Below are 19,353 nucleotides of genomic sequence, written 5' to 3' on the forward strand. Positions count from 1 at the left end.
AATAATGAACAAGTTGGATATTTTTATTTTTTATATATATATATATACATACCTTTAAATCAACTGCAAGCCTGCAGTTCCGGTCCTGGCCACCTACGCGATGACGTCATAAGGCGATTTGCAAGGTCTCTTGGGATGTCGTTTCCTGTATCCCAGGAGTCCTTTGGTTTCCTGTAATCGTGGGACATGGAAACCGGCAATGACGCGAATGGGAGGTGTTTTGCGCCATTTTACCGGGTGTCCAGATTACAGGAAGACGTGGATGCCGTATCCTGTTGCGTCCTATGCTGTACTCTATGCTGGAATTGCATAGTGTGTATATCTCACTCTGTCTATTTAATGTGTCTACTTTGGTAACTATATTTTGTGTGGTAATCGATTTTTAATTGGATGTGGTGACTCTTGATGGGCTATCTTTCTGTGAGTAAAGTGATGTACAGGTTGACTGACGGGGGTGGGGGGCAGGAACTTCAGCCGTTCCCACCATTGTTATGGCAATCTGTACTACACACGTCGCGCCGAACAGTGTCTGTACTGCGCAGGCACGAGAACGAGTGGTGCATGCTAGGATAACCAGCAGCACTGATTCCCAGAAATACATACCTGCGGGCTTCAGATGCCCACAGCCTTCATGGCGTCTGCCTGCTTCCGAGATCATGGTAAATTTTAAAAAATTACTAAGTAATTACAATGCTTTTACTATTGAATTATTCCAATTGTTAATGCTATTTGAAAGGTCATCATGGATCTGATTTTACCAAACATTTATTAGGGGGACTGGAGCTCCGCTTTAAAGGATGCTCTTGGCTCATAGTTCCAAACCCATCAAATGGAGGAAGTAAAGGATCTGCCATATGATAACATGAATGTCACATACCATGTTTGGCTTCTGTCTGCCACTGCTTGGAAAAGACTTAAAATGTCGGTTTAGTTTTTATTACTCCCATTGGGGAGACTTTCTGTCCCTGGGACACCCGTGCAAGGAATGAGGGATGCAGTGGTTACTGAAAGATGAAAGCATGGAGAAAAAAAACATTGCTTAAAGTACTAGCTCTTACCCTTTCTACTGACAATGTGGGAATTCAACAAAGCATTTGTCACACCTTTCTGGTGGTATAGTCCTTTAAAAAGCTCTGCGCCAGATTCAATTAAGCCCTGCCACCAGTTTTTGGTAGCTTTATTGATATGTGTGACAGAATCAGGTAGTTTTATAAACTGACAGCATGGTTGTACCAAATTAAAATAAAATTAACTCCGGTTTGTAGATAATTAGGAGTAGCATACAGAGACAGGCAGAATGCCTTCTAAAGAGTCTCATAGACACTTTTTTTTTAATTCCCCAGAATGTATTTTTGCCCGTCTCAATAGGAAGTGAAGGGAAATATTCCTATTAGACACACATTCTGAAAGATAGAACTGATTGAGGCTCTAACCCGTCTCCACTATAGGCCCGTTCACATACTGTGTTTTGGGATCACTGTGATTCTCTCTGGGATCTCAAATCGCACTGTAATAGTGGCAAAATGCACCAGGCATGTTTAGGTGCAATTTATTTTCAATGGCACTTAAACGCGGTGCAGTTCTGCCATGACTGTTGCATGATAAATTGCGCTGCAATCTTAAAAACCGCTTTGGCAAGCTCGGTGCCCAGAAGAAGCCTTTCCCCTTTTTTGGGCAAAAGCTTTGCATAATGCGGTTTGCCGCTTTTAGGTGCCATTTTAAAATAAATAGCACCCAAACACACATGGCTTGTTTTGCCACTATTGCACGGTGATTTGAGATCGCAGGTGAATCGCAGTTCTTTCCAAGATCCCAAATAGCCAGATGTGAACTAGGCCTAAGAAAGAAAAAAGATGGCTCGTGCTAGGCTTTATTTACAGGGATGCTTTGAAGAGGAAAATAATATTATTATCATTATTATTATTATACAGGATTTATATAGCGCCAACAGTTTGCTCAGCGCTTTACAATATAACGGGAGACAATACAGCAGCAGTACAGTTCAATACAAGAGGGATAGGAGGGCCCTGCTCCTTGGAGCATACAATCAGTAGTTCTGCTGTACTGACTGCATTAACCTCTTACCCTACAGAGGATTTACCTCCTTTCCTGACCAGGCCATTGTTTTGCGCTACAGAGCTGCATTACTTTAACTGATAATTGCGCGGTCATGCAATGCTGCACCAAAATTATATTTACGTACTTTTTTTCCCACGAATTGAGCTTTCTTTCGGTGGTATTTGATTGCCTGTGCCTATTTTATTTTTTGCAGTATAACAAAAAAAAAAAAAGACCAACAATATTGAGAAAAAAAACTATATTTTTGACTTTTTGCTATTAAACAAGAAAATTTTATAAAATCAAATTTCGTCATAAAGTTAGGCCAAATGTATTCTGCTACATGTCTTTGCTAAATAAAAATCCCAATATGTGTAAATGAATTGGTTTACGTGAAAGTTATAGCGTTTACAAATGTCAATATATATACTAGAATTTTTTATTTTTACTAGTAATGGCGGCGATCAGCGACTTATAGCGGGACTGCGGCGGGCATTCTGACACTGGGGGGAACTGACTTGGTGTCACTGACATCCCCAGTGACACCAATACAGTGATCAGTGCCAAAAGCAAAAAAAAAGCACTGACACTGTACTAATGGCACTGGACAGGAAGGGGTTAACATGAGAGGTGGTCAAAGGGTTAACTGTGTGCAGTTTTACTATGTGCTGTGTCTGTGTGCTTCACTGTAAGCACACTGCTTTGCATAGCTGTGCTGTGCACAGCCATGTAAAGCAGTGTGCACAAGCTGACAGGGAGAACTGTTTTGTTTACAAACAGTTCTCCTTCCTGTCGGAGATGCTCAGCAATCACTGGGCGCCGGTGAGTAATCACCGGCCGGGACCCGATGATTGACAGTCATGGCCGCGAATGTCTCACGCGCGCCCCCTACCCAGAAATGCAAAATCACGTCTATATCTGATTTTGTGCACCCATGCCGCCCTGTAGCAGTGTTTCTGCTATAGGGCGGTCAGGAAGCGGTTAAATACTAAGTAAACAAGAAATAAAGTTTCGATCCTGAGGTGATATATTTTTTCTGCATACAACAAATTTCTTATTGGTTCTGACATTGACAAAATCTGCATTCTGCTTTAGTATTAAAGTGTACAAGCATGTTAGCAATGTTATGTTCAGTATGAAAAGCTATTTGTGTTTCCTGTGCATAAAGAATCATATTCTATATAGCATGCCTCTGAGAAGCCTGTATTTTTAACATAATTTAAAGGAGAACTCCATTCGGGATAAAAGTTACCAGCAAATCACAATATCAGGTTACATGAATATGCTGTATTTTGTAATTTTGGGCTACAGCAGCCAGATGTTGAAGGTTCCAGTTTTATCAATGATCTACCTTCAGCCGAGGATCAGTTTTTAATTGTTTATGGGGGAGGGTTCACTGTTGGATAGAAGTACATTGCTTGTCACAGAATGTTGCCTGGAAACCACAGAGGCTGGACATTATCTGAAACAAGCTTCATTTCCTGCTGCAGGCCAAAAAATATGTGGAATATTCTTTCTTTGTGCATATGGTGCATCCAGAGAAAACTACAGACTGGCTTCTGAAACTATAGGACAGCGGTTCAATTTATGCTGTGAGCTCTCCTTTAGGCCTCGTTCACACCATACGTGCAGAAAAACTGATGGAAACTGATGAACAGATTTCACTTGCTGAGACATCAGTTTACATTAGTCTTCATGAGTGCTTCAATTAGTTTCATACACGTTACAGGTTCCTGCATGGATACTAGTGTTGTGGTGTGAATAGTGCACATAGAGAATAATTGATCTTGTTGTGCCCTTGCAGAACACGTGCAGCAAAACTGATGTCTCTGCACCATGGTGTGAACATACCCTTAGCAATCTGTGAAGGTGTATGAACACAGCATGTACATATTCTCTAAAAAAAACCCCTGTGTCTTAATTGATCACATACCAGTTTTTAACGCTAGCCCTCATTAATCAAAGTGTCTTGATAAAAATTGATGTAGTTTGTGGTTCTTCTAAACCAAGGGTCTTCAAACTTTGTAAATAAAGAGCCACTTTATTGTCCTTCAGACTTTAGGGGGGGCAGACTGTAACCAGCGGGAGTGGACATTTTCCTGAAATCAGTGGTAGTAAACATTGCCACATTTGGTATAAGGGAGAGAAATTGTTCCCCATAATTGTTATCATTGGGATGAAGAGTGCCCCATCATTGCGTCAGTGGGAGGACTAGTGCCCCATAATTGGTGTCAGTGGGAGGACTAGTGCCCCATAATTGGCGGCAGTGGGAAGACTAGTGCCCCATAATTGGTATCATTGGGAGGACTAGTGCCCCATAATTGGTATCAGTGGGAGGACTAGTGCCCCATCATTGGTGTCAGTGGGAGGAATAGTGCCCCATAATTGGTATCATTGGGAGGAATAGTGTTCCATTGTTGATATCAGTGGGAGATATGGTGCCCCATTATTGATGTCATCTAGCAGAATTGTGTCTTGTAGCAGTGAGAGGAATAGTGTCCCAAGGGCCCGATAAAGGCAAGCAAAGGGCCACAGTTTGGAGACCACTGCTCTAAACAGCCTACCATGGTATTCTTTAATTCTCCCATACTGTAAAAGGTGCCTCTGATTATTTATTACAGGCACTTATATAGCACTGTCAAATTACGCAGTGCTTTACAGATATTGTACATTTACATCAGTTCCTAACCCTCAAGGAGTGTATAATCTAAGGTCTCTAACTCACATTCATACATACGTATACATACTAGGGCCAATTTAGACAGGAGCCAATTAACCTTCCAGCACACTTTCTGAATGTAGGAAGAAACCCACGAAGGAAAACATGCAAAGTCTATGTAGGTAATGATGTAGTTGGGATTTGAACCCACTGCTCTAGCGCTGCTAGGCAGAAGTGCTAGCCACTGTGATAAGTTGTTTATGGGTAACACAGGCAGTCTGAGCCAATTTTTCTTCATACAAATTGATTAATAAGGTATATACCCTGCTGTGGAACTGAGAAGTGGAAATATCGAAGGTAGCCTACCACAGTATTGTTTTCATTTCCCCATACTGTAAAAGGCATCTCTGGTAGGTTGTTGAAGGGTAACACAGGCAGTCTGAGCCAATTTTCCTTCATACAAATTGATTAATGAGGCCTACAACCTGCTTTGAAACTGAGAATTGAAAATAGTTGCAAAATACTAGTTTGTGGGGGTAGTGTTGGAACTTTAGCTATTTTAGCATAGAAGGCTTGACATCGAGAATGTGTTCTCTTCTCAAATATACTTCACCTAGTCTCTTTAGACAATGTTTATTCTACTGAGCAAACTGGTGGTGCTATCTGCCCTTGACTTATGAATATATGAAGTGTGCACATTCTTACATGCATAGATAAGAGCTGAACAGCACCATTGGTACAGTTAGTACTCTCTGGTTTAGTTATGGGACATACAGACTAGTAGAGCTGCTTGTGTCTATGTCCAGAATGTGTGCATCTGTTACAATTTCTTTGTTATCTAAGCCCAAAGTGCCATCCAGCCAAAGGGCTCCAATGGGAAGGACTGCAACCTGTCAGATTGTTTATCACTATGTCCTTCTCAGTGAGGGGTTTTCCTTATCTCACACCAAGTGACAGTGGTCACCAAGACTTAAGATTGTATCAATGAGGACACTAACAGCAATAAAAGCACTTATTTTTAATGGAGGAGAGATGCATTAGAACCCCTGTTATGTTCATACAAATGCCAACATTCCCACTGGGGAAACTGCCTCCACGTCCTGTAGTTACCAGTACAGGAAGTTAGGGGAAATCTTCCATCAGAGATCAATCAACCCTAAAAACTGAAAGGGGTTCTAACCGATCCCTACTTTAAACAGAAGTATAAAAAATTTAAACATTCCCTGAGATGAGTTTTGCACTTACTGTTTGGTTGTCCTCATAAAGCTTCAAGTCATATCCACTGAGTTCCACACAGAATATTATGGCTGTCACACCTTCAAAGCAATGAATCCACTTCTTCCTTTCTGATCTCTGACCCCCAACATCGACCATTTTGAAAGTTAGCTCTTTAAAGGTGAACTTGTTCTCCACAATGCCTGTAGTCATATCTCGTGAGCGTAGGATATCTTCTACAGTGGGGATATACTCAATGGCTGCTATCCTGTCCAGGTCATTGAGGTAATAAGCAGCATTGTCTTCCAGGTGGTACTCATTAGAGCGACTGAAACACTCCTGAACGCCCGAGTCTGCCCACAGTCTCTTCATGACTCCTAGGAGCTCAGATGTAATTTCTCCCTTACTCTCTGCTGGCCCAGTCAAAGCAAAGAGCTGTACTGCATCATACGCTCGATCTGGGTTGTGAAACTCAATCTTCAATGTGGCAAGTGCCCTTATGATGCGCGTGAGTGAGTCAATTGCATTATAAATAATGAGGGGTTTATATTCTTTGCATGCCTCCAGGTTGAAACCTCCACTGTGGATGATCTTCATCTGTTTTACAATGGTGCTTTTGCCAGAGTTGCTGGTCCCAAGTAGCAAAAGTTTGATTTCCCGACGCTGGCGCTGGCTTTCCGAGCGCAGGTGTCTGTCAATCCTGCGCGAGCGCCTTGCAGCCTCTTTCTCCTCCGCACTTTGCCGACATCCCATGGTAGGTGTTTGCCAAAGGTGGAGATACTCCCTTTCTCTCTCTTTATATTACCTTTCTCAGAAATATTGTGTCCAGGTTTTAAAACAGGTAAAAGTACAATCAGTCTGGACAATAAGTGTCGACGTCTAACAAACTAAAAATAAGGAAAAATACAATCTTAAGCAGATGGTTTCCTCAACAAATGTCATGGCACTCCCCTTCCTTTGAGATAAAAGTGGTACATTCCTTCTTTAATGAAAAGATACTTCCCGTCTCCAATGAATAACCATATTTGTCATATACCATTTTCTTTCCTGCATAATTATTTCACTTCCTTCTGTCCAAAGGTAAGGAGCTGCCTACTCATCTGTTTCTACTTCACTTGCCTTTTTAATTGTATTTTCTGGTTACCATGGTGATTCTGCTCTGTGCAGCAAGAGATTCTGTGGCCAACCTCTCATTTATTCCACCGGCCTTTTTGATTTTTTTTTCTTTTTTCACCCCGTTCCTGACAATGATCTGCACCTGCCAGACACAAAGAAAAGCAAACATGAAATAGTTGTATCTGTACATCCTCCACTTTAAAAAAATGTAAAGTGCTTTCTATTAACCACTATAATGACATAACTACTAAACAATATAGTTATATAGGCCTGTTGGTAATGGGACATAATATGAAATAGCAGAAAACTTTAAAATCTAACCAGAGATCAGCTAACTAGTATCTATCATTTTTATCTGGTTTGCAAACAAAGAAACACAGCGCCTCTAAGTGTGTACTGTGAAGGTATTTAATAGAAAGATAAGTAGTATCTCACATCTTAGAATTTAAAAACAGGCTCATGGGTAAGAGGGTGAGACGTCTGTAGCCAGATGTAGTTGTGTGTCTGATCCAGAGAGGAGATCGATTGAGTCCGCCAGCAGGTGGTGCTGTGCATGTGCAACATGGATGGTAAGCCTAGTGGAATCTCCAAGGTGTCTGCCAGCAGATGGTGCCGTGCATATGCAGCATGGATGGTGGAGCTTGGCAGAGTCTCCAAGATGTTCGGGATCAGCACATGTGGTGTCTGACGTCATCAAAATGTGACGCGTTTCTGAGCAGCTTGTCTGGTGCTCTGTGACAGTTTCCTCCTCCTTTCCCTGCCCCTGTCCATCATCCGCCCCTTGCTCTACAAAAGGCTCCTTCACCCCCAGCTCCTCCCTGCCTGATGAAAGAGCATGCCTGGACTCATCTCGTCCTGCACAGGCTCAGAAATTTGTCACATTTTGATGACGTCAGATGCCACATGTGCTGATCCCAGACATATTGGAGACTCTGCCAGACTTCACCATCTATGCTGCATATGCACAGCACCATCTGCTGGCTGAGACCTTGGAGATTCCACCTGGTACAGCTCTGCATAGAAGCCAACCAGCTTCCAGGTATTATCGTCAATGTTTAATTGAACAAGCTGATGTTAGAAGCTGAACCAGATTCTGAGTAGTCTAGTTTTAGTAAATCTACCCCAGTGAAAAAGAAACAACTGGGACATTCTCCCACAGAAATGTTCTCCTTTATGTGGTATATTTCTGATGCCCAGAAGTGCTTATTAGCCCCCTTTTCAGGCCAACCCTCTTTGATTCAATTTGTGCTTCATCATTGCAAAAATGTTTTCATTGGGCACAGCACTTGCAAAGATTGAGTGGTGTCACAAAAGATTAAAAATAAGCATTGAGGGACACAGAGATTTTGAAACAGTTGGGTTATAGTGCCCCATGCAGGAAGTTGGCTCCCTGACAAAAAGAAAAAAATGTTGAAGGTCAGCCCCCATATAACCTTACCTCAAACAGTAATGCCTCAGTTTAGTATGCAAGCAGTATCTAAGACCAAAAAACATAGAGAGCTTGGACCTGTGTGCAACTTAGGGGTGAGTAACAACCACTAATGGATCTATATTGTAAGATAAACCAAGAACTGTCTGCAACAAATGGAAGAATCAACATCCAAATCTGAACCAGAAAAGGTGCATTTCTCTACCAGACAGGAGAAATGATAACTACCAGGGTCACCCATAAGGTTAAAGCAGATAAATAGGATGCTAAAAAAGGATAAGAATCTCATCAAAAGGAATTACTACTTCAAAGGACGCTGAGCCTGCAGCAGCAGAAGCTGTAAGCTAAAGCAACCACAAACAGGTGAGGCAATATAACTACCCGAATGGGATGGTTGGAACAATAAGGCTAAGAAAAGGATACCCTGGGAGGGTTATCAGCCTTAAAATAGATCCCTAAGGGAAAATTGGACAACAGGTCCACTGAGTAAGATCAGCCAGTCTGAGAATTACAAAAAGCCTAAGCCTTAAACTTCCATCTCTAGGCTTCAGGGAAGGAAGGCTCCAAAGACTAGGACAGCCACACGATCTTGTACGAGATAATAAAGATAGATAGCTATCTAGCATTATACCCCAAGGGGAATGGTCAAGGATTTTAGGAGTTGTAGAAAACCCCAAAGAAACTACTGTAAGTCACAGAGGTTGAAGAACAAGAGGAATTAGGGTAACCCCCATAAAAAGGTTGGAGTCGAAAGACTACCACCACATTCCAGAAAAAACAGAAGGAAGTATAAACCTGTTCACAAGGACACCAAGCAGTATCATTACAACCTGACAGGGACCCCCCTGCAGGACCTGCCTGTCTGATTCAGTGTATGAAACTACACGTCTTCTGACCCTCCCAATCAACCAAAGTGTCCATAGACATGGAGCAAGGGGCAGTAAACCTATCCAAAGAGCTAAGAACGATCAGATGATTAAGGACAGGAGTAGGGAAGATTGTTTTTAGGGACTTCCCCTAGAGGCTACACATTAGCCACAGAGGAAGTACTGACTCCAAATAACCATATTCCAAGAAGAACCTGAAATGCATGCTGTTTCCCATGGTGACTGTCTGCATTAGGGTTGCAACATGAACTGTCTGCTTACCTTCCAAGGGAACACCAAGCCCTCCAATGATAGATTCTTCCTACTGTGCAGGAGAGAAAGCACACTTGAGTGCACAAATTCCTGTCCCCAGAATGGAGGCTACAGGATGCAGAGGCCCAAAGGGCAAAAAGAGTGCCTCCAAAGAGCCTCAACATCATCCAGAACAGGGGGCAGGTCACTTGCTCTGTTACTGGGAGAATTACCAATCCTTCCTGGAACTGGCCTCACAGCTCCAAAGTGATGTCCAGTGAAGTCAAGGTCAATGGACATACTTACAGTGGGATCTCCTGAGAAACAGGTACTGATTGCCCAGGAAAAACAGATTTCCAGACATGAGGACAGATTTAAGGCAGAAGTCCTCCCATGATGGGGAAAAAGAACCACTCCACAGACCCTAAGAGATTGAGGGTTCAAATCAGGGAACACTAGATGCATAAGGACTTCCTGCATATCTTACCTCACATCCAGACTCCCAGACACCAAGGGGGAGACTAGGGAAGACAGAAGTTAATCAAGAGAAAGAGAGGCAAGCTCCTAGTGCCCATTGAATCCTACATGAGAAGGAGTAGGGAGTATAATGGCTTTAACATTCACAAGCCCAGGGGGTGCAGAGTGCTTTAGTGAGGATTTAGGCTGGTCAGCCTCACTTGTTGGTGAACAATAGTTACTAGCACTAGGCATTTATAAGGCTCTGACATGTGGAGACTTGCAGAAGTTGGCAGAAAAGAAAACAATCCCTTATCAAACAGGAAAAGTTCTGGCATAGGCCCAGAAGCCTTCCGGGTGTTTCCATTCTGTGTAAAGGAAGTCCTTAAGCTGTCAAACTGCAGGTGCAGCTGTAGAAGTTCTAAGGTCTAAGACCTACAAGGTTCAAAGATCTAAGGCCTACAACAGCACGTGATATGCACTTCATCAGTAAGTTTTAAAACAACCCCCATGCATCTTAGTCAATTGCAGGAGATTGCAGTGACCTCAATTGCAGGAGCCTCTTCTGACATTGGCATTTTGAGCTTGAATTAGAAATAACTGGGGTAGCTTCCCCCGTGGTTTCAGATCCCCAACTGAAACCTAGATAGTGGTAAAAACAGAAGGAAATTTAAATATAATGCCTACCAGTGCCAACTGTGAGGTAGCACCCGTGCTTCAACTCGACTGGCCTTACTCACTGAATGAGACTTTAGAGACAGGATTACACTAGAGGCTGTTCCATGGCTCTGGAACTGGAAAGCGCTTTGCAGCTAGTTAACACAGTACATAAAGGTCTAGAAAGCGCTACAATGCAAAGTCCAGTGCCCCAAGGTCACATTCCACAATTTACCAGCCCAGTAGGTACAACTTCCAAAGCTGTCGATGAGGATACTCAGGTCCCGATAGCTACTTTGTAGAGGCTAGCTCAGGCAGTATCCTTGACTGATGAGAAAAATATCTTCAGTGTACCAAGTATTTTGATTAAAGAGAAATTAAAATAAGGACAAAAAATAAAGTAAGACTTTTTTTTTAGCAGAGCTGAGAAAAAGCTTGCTGTCTTCTAGAACACATGTACAAAAACTGAGGCATGGCAGGGCTGGCCTTCAACATTTTTTTCTGTTTGGCAATGTTCAAACCTCCTGTAGCACAAATATAACTAGACTGTTTCATCATTCCTGAGTTCTTCAATAGAAAAAAAAAAAGAAAGTAGATCTAAACCATATATGGAAGGCATTTAGAATGCTAAAACAGTGTTTCATAAACCAGTGCGTTTTTTTTTTTCTTAAATACTGTTTTTGCTCTTTTTTCACCCTTCATTTTATATCAGTGTGATAAACCTCCTGAGACCTTTTTTAGCCACTTCCTGTCTGCATTCTCTAACTCCAGAGCTGGCTGCACGTCATTGTGCTCCACTGGCATCTTTATAGTGACAACAGTTAACTATGCCTATGCAATAGGTGTTGACACAGGCACTCATAGACTTCAGGAGAGTTGCATGTGACATGATGACAATGCACAAGCACAATTAGGACACAGTTGTCACCTCATAACAGCAAGTACCTGAACAAGAATATTCATAGCAGGATCATCAGGTATTCTTTTCATGAAAGCTGTAAATTTCAAATTGAAATAAACTTTTTAAAATAAATTAACATGTAAAAACATCTATGAGATTTTAGTTACTGGGTTTATATCTGTTTTAAGTGCTACAAAGTGATTTTGATGAGTTGAGAAAAAAGGCATGAAATAAAGTGAAATATAGAAAATACAGGATGAAAATGAAATAATATTTATTGATAATGAAAATGCCTCTTGGTTCGTAAGATATATAGATGCAGTAATAATAATAGCAATAATAATATTTATTTATATATATTTATATTTTATTTATATTGCAGGAAACAACTAAATGTGTATTGTGCAAATGGACTAGGTATAGCGTGAACGCAGATACACAAAGGTTGTTCTTGGCATGAGTTACTTACATTTCTTCCTTGTCATGTGTTATCCTTTCCTTTACCCCATATCATGTTATGGCTAAAGGAACAATGGATATTTATCTTTATCAATAGATATTGATCTTCAACAGAAGGGTATTATGTAAGCTGAAAGCACCATTGATTACTTAAGGAGACAGACTAAATGCCACACCCCCAGGGTCATATCGTATCATGGAATCAATAGCCAAGCAATGAAAAAGACAGTCGCCTACGTTTGTATGTATCCGCCACAAGAAACATATTGACTGCATAGAAATAAGTGATTTTTACATCTAGCTCATAAATCCTTATTTTAGCAACAAATTTTGCAAAATACTGTTGCAAAGTATAAGCATCCAGGAACACATCTGTCTAAACAATACTATATGGGGCACAGGCGAAGTCAAAGTCAACTACGCTCCTCTGCATTCCATTCAGTGCCGAGTTCTGAAGAAACACTGTACTGATAACATTTGGGATGTGGCACCAAATTGTATGTGGACTGATCTAACATGACATATGAATTGTAAACTCCTGGAATTAGGGCCTGTTCACACTTGACTAATTTCTGACTGTTCCCAAACGCCCATATAGTGTTTGACAGGCGTTAGACAGGCATTTGGGAAGCGTTTTTATTGCTCCTCAAACGCTCCCCAAAAGCCCTATGCGCATTTTTGAGATGTTTCATAGGCGTTTTCCAAGCATTAAAACCGCACCACAAACGCCTATAATGAAGTTTAATGGTATTAACGCTCCGCAAATGCCTCACAAACACCTGCCAGGCGTTCGAGGCACGTCACCATAGACTTGAATGGGAGGCTTAAACTCCTCCTGACTCCACATGAAGCATCAATTTTGCCGTGACGCTAACGCTTCAGTGTGAACAACATAGGCGTTTGAAGAGGGTTAAAAATGCTTCCCAAACGCCTGTCTAACGCCTGCTAACAAAGCTGTAAGTGTAAACTTAGCCTTAGAAAGCACTCAGCTTGAATTGTCTTGGGCAGCTGGTGTTTCATCACAATAACCAGTCAGATTCACAGTGGAAAATTGAATTCTGAGAATTCAAATTAGAATACGTTGCTATAGATAGACCAAACAAAAACAAAAAAAAACTATTTTCTCATACATTCTGACAAACCCCAAGTCTGAGCTAGAATTAACTATGCTACAAAATAGCTACAGCACATTGGCTAAGTGGTTCACAGTTTCAACTGGTAGCACCAGAATTGTTGGTTCCAATCCCAACTGTGCCACTACCTGCCTGGAGTTTGCATGTTCTCCCTGTGCTTGTGCGGTTCTCCTCCCACACTCCAAAGACATGCTGGTATGTTAACTGGCTCCTAACTAAATTGGCCCTAGTATGTATGTGAATTTGAGTTTTAGATTGTAAGCTCCTTTTGAACAGGGACTGATGTGACATGAATGTTCAAAATATATCTAAAAATTGCTGCATAAATTGTTGGCACTATGACCGGGTATGTGACATGACATGTGACCAGACTGAAGCGCCCTGAGAATAGGGAAGTATATAAACATCTTCCTGCTATAGGGTAGTTAGTATAGGTTTTAGAAGGGGGATTGGAGCAGCTATTTCTAGCCCTGATGTCTACTTTAACCCTTTTGCTGCCAGAGCCATTTCTGAATTTATTGCACACATGTTTACAAAATCAATTTAGCCCTGAAGGTTACACAAACCCCCAAAACATTATATTTTCTGAAAGCAGACACCCTAGAGAACAAAATAGTGGTAGTTCCAATTTTTTATATCACACAATATTACCACAAAGGTAAAATATAAAAGATGAGGTTGCACCGAGTAAATAGATACCCAACATGTCAAACCTTATATTTCCGTGAAATGGAGACAAATTTTAGTTCCCTATATTTTCCATCGTCGACGCTTTAAAAGCCCCCTATAGGGGGGCTGCCAGAAAAATGCTACAAAAATTGCTCTCACTCACACTATTTCATATGTAGATGCCCCTACAAATGCAGGAGACAAAAAGTCTCCTATGTGATGATTTTTTGGTAACAGGTTCTCTTTAATGAGACATCCAGGGTCTAAAAGATTGCCCTGCATTAAGTTCTTTCCGGAAGTGACTCACCCTCATTCCATGACCATCTATCTCTAGAGTGGTCATTAACGCTTACCGGGACAATCCCAGTAACCCAGTGGTCCCCGGATCCTTTAACCTGTGATCATCTATCCTTAGGTGGACCATGACATGTAAGGAACAATTTCCAAAAATGCAAGCAGCAAAGAAATGTGTCACCTTATATAAAGAAAAAGAAGGGGACATCCCATAGTGTAAAATTGCTTGGTACCTTTATTGGGGGTAATTATATGACTATACACTCACAAAAAAATGCCTATAGCCCAGCACCTGGTGTACTCAGCCTTGTTGTAAATCAAAGATGGCTGCCAGGACCCACGTGGTGCCAGCGGCGTGACGTCACGACGCTGTAGCTCCTCTCTGACATGTTTCGTGCTATTGCACATAATCATAGGGGGTGTGCCTATGATTATGTGCAATAGCACGAAACGCGTCAGTGAGGAGCTACAGCGTCGTGACGTCACGCCGCTGGCACCACGTGGGTCCCGGTGGCCATCTTGGATCTTTGTATATAGTCAGTAGTTTTTGTTCTGTTCCCTAACGCTTGCTATCTATGTTGGAATAAACATACACCTTACCAAACGGTATCACGCTATTGGCCTCCTCTTTTCTGGGCTCTATGTGAGCTTCTAATAACCCGCAGAGCTACATGAGAAGAGTGACAGAGCCATTACTGAGAGTGGAGTGAGCAGTGAGGGGGAATACCTGATCAGACCTTATTCACCTTAAAGGGGCCTCCAGTTCATTCACTGAGAGCAGTATCTCTAAATGCACTTATTGATTGCGCATCTGGTGAGTGTGCAGTCTTTACATCATTGGTCACGTCACCACAGTACTGGATAGACCACCAATAACTGAAGATTACCAGATTGTAAGCTGGAAAGAGCAGGGCCCTCGAACCTTGTATTGTATTGTATTGTATTGTATTGTATTGTATTGTTACTGTTTTGTCTCATGTTCTGTCCCCCTTGCTATTGTACAGCACTGAGCAAACCCTTTGGCGCTATATAAATACTGTATAATAATAATAATAATAATAATAATCTTCCCTGCACCTACAGTATATTTGGACAATTTATATATCATCATTTTAGCACTTTTTAGCACTATTGGTCACCACACAGTGACAGAGTTATGCAATACCACTGAGTCACTTTTACCTTGTTTGATATATTCAGCACTTTATCACAAGTCACTTTATTTATTCATATATATTTATTCATGTGTTTGATTTATGGAACCGTTTTACATATGTGGTTATATTGATTCTAATATTTAGCACTGCACCTTACTTTATATTTATGCTTTGGAGGTTTTTTTGGTGCCTTTTGGTGTTTCAGCAGCTTATTGGACTTTTAGCGCTCACTTAACTTCTTTTGTAAATCAAAGATGGAAGCCGCTGGCCTGATCGCTCCTCGGAGCAGCGTGCATTCCACAGGGTTGGCGGACGTTGCGTCATCAAACCTCGACGAGTTTCGATCAAAGATTGTCTTCAGGAAGTGCAATCCGGGGACCATTGGCTAACTGGGATTGTCCCGCAAAGCATTAATGACCACTCTAGAGATAGATGGTCATAGAATGAGGGTGAGTGTCAGTCCATGTGGGGCACTTTTGTTGAGCACAATGGAGCACCAATCAGGATTTTGAATACAAGTTGAACACAAGCACGAGCACTTTCTTTTACACTAATTATGGGACTGCTTTATGATATGTCTAAAATATGCACGTTTATGACCATGCGCGGTTTATGTGTTTTAATTTTAGATATATAGATAGATAGAGAGAGATAGATATACAGTGTGTATTACAAACCTGTTTAAGGCTAGGTTCACACCTATGCAGTTTGTGTTTGACCCGTTTCTGCATTGCGTTTTTGCCATGTTTTCAATGTGTTTTTTTTTCCATTTTTTTTTCTTGTTGCTAGTCAGATTTAAAATGCAAACACTTCAAAAACACAGCAAAAACGCAGCAAAAATGCATTACACGCTTTTCTGCAGTGTTTCCTTTGAAATCTATAGAACGAAAAACACAAAGTTTTGCATTCAAAAAAGTCCCAAACGCATCAGTGGAAAATGCAGAGGTGTGAACGTGTCCCATAGGAAATCATGTTAAATGGACTGTAGTGCCTTTCTGCAAAATGCTGCAGAAAAAGCTTAGGTGTGAACCTAGGGTAATTGTACGACATGAAGAATGCAGAATACATATTTCTAATGCAGTTTTAAAGATCATTTATTTCAGTTTTACGTAGTTTAAATGTAAGTATGAGATTAAACTGCTGGACTGGGATTTTATAGAGCCTATTCTTAGATTTTCTTTAAAATTCATATGATCCGCAGCTGGTGCATGGCCTGTATAGCACCTGCAGACCTGTAATGTGATAAGCTGCTTCACACTGTCACTTTTACCTTCACACTTTACTTGCTCCCAAAAGTGCAGGCAGTCTGCAGACAGATTTTCTCATTTCAAGGTCATCAGGACTTGTGCTTCTTTTGTTAAAACCTAGAGCCATCTGGGTTTTGAAAGCATTCAGTAAAATCATTATGTAAAAACTAAGAATTCAGCTGCAGCATTTAGTAGCAAATTTCAGGAAAACTGCCATTGGTTGGCAAATGACCATCCTCAAGCTTGTCACTAACACAGTGTTGACCTAGATATTTTTTTTTTCGAAGACGGTTATGGTTTTGTCCTTCTTATCATTCATTCCTGTACATGGAAGTTATGATTTTCTGTTAGCACACTTTGAAATGTCTAGGAGACAGTGGGGGAGTATTCATCTGGTCCTGACTGTTTCAGGCGTCAAAGATAATGCAATTGGCCGTGTTCCAGTACAAAATCAAGTTGTGCCAGCTTCCTCAAAAACATGTTCCACTACAACCAGAAGGTTTGCAACATGGCTGTGTGCTTGTTAAAAAAGGATGATGTTTGTCAGGGAAAATGGCAATTATTCATGCAAGAATGGATGCCCTTTTTTCACTTTTTGGTTATAATACTTCAAGGCAGATCAAAATACAAAGATAAAGTGTTGGGAAAATCATAATCATGCAAAATGTGAAAGTATTTTGAGACTAGCCTTGTCAGGATATTTTAGATTTTACATACATTTAGAGAGTGCATTTCATTGAGACAGGCGTGTACTAAACATCCTTTTTTCTTTTTTCTGTCTTACTTGTCCCTTCCCCCACATTCACATGAGATGGCCCTCTCAATATTGATTTTAAAGCTGCAACTCTCGTGAATGCTCTGAGATCAAGTGTGTCAATGAAAGCTAATTCGAGTACTGCATTTGAAAAAAAAAAGTCAGTTGACGATTATAATGTTACACATGCATTGTTGTTTGTTTGCCTTTAACCCCTTCACACCGGCGCTTCCCGGGCCTTTAAGGGTTGCAGAAGCCAGGAGGCGGGAGGGGGTTTAGGGTCATGTGACCACTGTGACGCGCCGTTACGGCGGTCACATGATCGGGAAAGGTCCCGATCAAAAGAGGAGATGAGGACCTTTCCGTGAGTACCCGACATGTGTGCTGGGAACGCGCAGGCACATATGTCCTTTTTTAATAGAACGCCAATGTGCGGCTGCTCGGCATCTAGGCCCAGACGCCGGGAGGCTGCACATTTGTGTGCGGCCATCGTGAAGAGGTTAAATAATTTTGTCCTTTCCTCACTCTGTAACTAGGGGATGCTCTATGTAGTTAGTCCCACCCTTCTTCTTCATGCTTTAGTCTCCATTCATCACATATACTGTATTCCGCTGAAGCTAGACACAAAATTATTTTTTGACCTATCTGATGTTCATCTGTGAAGCTCTGCACAATTTTTCGATCTACGATCTGCAGGATGTCATTTGGATTGAGCCATTGTCTGCCAAGCTACTAGACCACGGGTGTCAAACTAGTGGCCCTCCAGCTGTTGCCAAACTACAAGTCCCATGAGGCATTGCTAGATTGACAGTTACAGTTGCAAGAAAAAGTATGTGAACCCCTTGGGATTACGTGGAGTTTTGCATGAATTGGGCATAAAATGTGCTCTGAACGTCATCTAAGTCACAACAATAGAAGAACACAGTCTGCTGAACATAATACTACACAAACATTAGATGTTGCCATGGTTTAATTGCACATAACATGTAAACATTCACAGTACAGGGAGGAAAAAGTATGTGAACCTTTGGACTTAATAACTGGTTGACCCTCCTTTGGCAGCAATAACCTCAACCAAACATTTTCTGTAGTTGCAGATCAGACCTCCACAACGATCTGGAGTAATTTTGGACCACTCCTCTTCACAAAACTGTTTCAGTGTAGCAATATTCTTGGGATGTCTGGTGTGACTCGCTCTCTTAAGGTCATGCCACAGCATTTCAATCGGGTTGAGGTCAGGACTCTGACTGGGCCACTCCAGAAGGCGTATTCCGTGCTGTTGCAGCCTTTGGTTTGTTGAATTACTTGTATGCTTTGGGTCATTGTCCTGTTGCATCACCCATCCTCTGCGGAGCTTCAGTTGGAGGACAGATGGTCGTACGTTTTCCTGCAAAATGTCTTGATAAACTCTGGAATTCATTTTCCCATCAATGATAACAATCTGTCCAGGCTCTGAGGTAGCAAAGCAGCCCCAAACCATGATGCTCCCTCCGCCATGTTTTACAGTGGGGATGAGGTTTTGATGTTGGTGTGCTGTGCCTTTTTTTCTCTACACATAGTGTTGTGTGTTCTTCCCAAACAACTCAATCTTGGTTTCATCTGTCCACAGTATATTTTGCCAGTAGTGCTGTGGAACATCCAGGTGCTCTTTTGCAAACTTCAAACGTGCTGCAATATTCTTTTTGGACAGCAATGGCTTCCTCCGTGGTGTCCTCCCATGTACTCCATTCTTGTTTAATGTTTTCCTTATTGTAGATGTGGCAACAAAAATGTTAGCATGTGCCAGAGATTTCTGTAGGTCTTTAGCTGACACTCTGGGATTCTTCTTTACCTCTTGCAGCATTCTGCGCTGTGCTCTTGCAGTCATTTTTACAGGACGACCACGCCTAGGGAGAGTAGCAACAGTGCTAAACTTTCTCCATTTGTAGACAGTCTGTCTTACCATGGACACATGAACATCAAGGCTTTTGGAGATACTTTTGTAACCCTTTCCAGCTTCATGCAAGTCAACAATTCTTGATCGTAGGTCTT

At 41.5% G+C, this 19,353-nt stretch overlaps 2 protein-coding genes across 2 annotated transcripts in view; one reads left to right on the forward strand and one right to left on the reverse strand.

Moving 5' to 3' along the window:
• Positions 1–19,353, forward strand: part of RSPH14 (radial spoke head 14 homolog) — a 272,302-nt gene that overhangs the window by 147,329 nt on the left and 105,620 nt on the right. The gene's annotated exons all lie outside the window — the stretch shown is intronic.
• The window catches only part of GNAZ (G protein subunit alpha z), a 187,136-nt gene that overhangs the window by 117,259 nt on the left and 50,524 nt on the right, over positions 1–19,353 (reverse strand). The window contains exon 2 of the mRNA XM_089653241.1: positions 5,963–7,190. Within this exon, the coding sequence (XP_089509367.1) occupies positions 5,963–6,685 (723 nt within the window). The 5' untranslated portion in view covers positions 6,686–7,190. The remainder of the gene's footprint in view (positions 1–5,962; positions 7,191–19,353) is intronic.

This window comes from Staurois parvus, unplaced genomic scaffold, assembly GCF_062004578.1.
Source record: "Staurois parvus isolate SC_StPar_1 unplaced genomic scaffold, SC_StPar_1.0 ptg000704l, whole genome shotgun sequence".
Taxonomy (NCBI): domain Eukaryota; kingdom Metazoa; phylum Chordata; class Amphibia; order Anura; family Ranidae; genus Staurois; species Staurois parvus.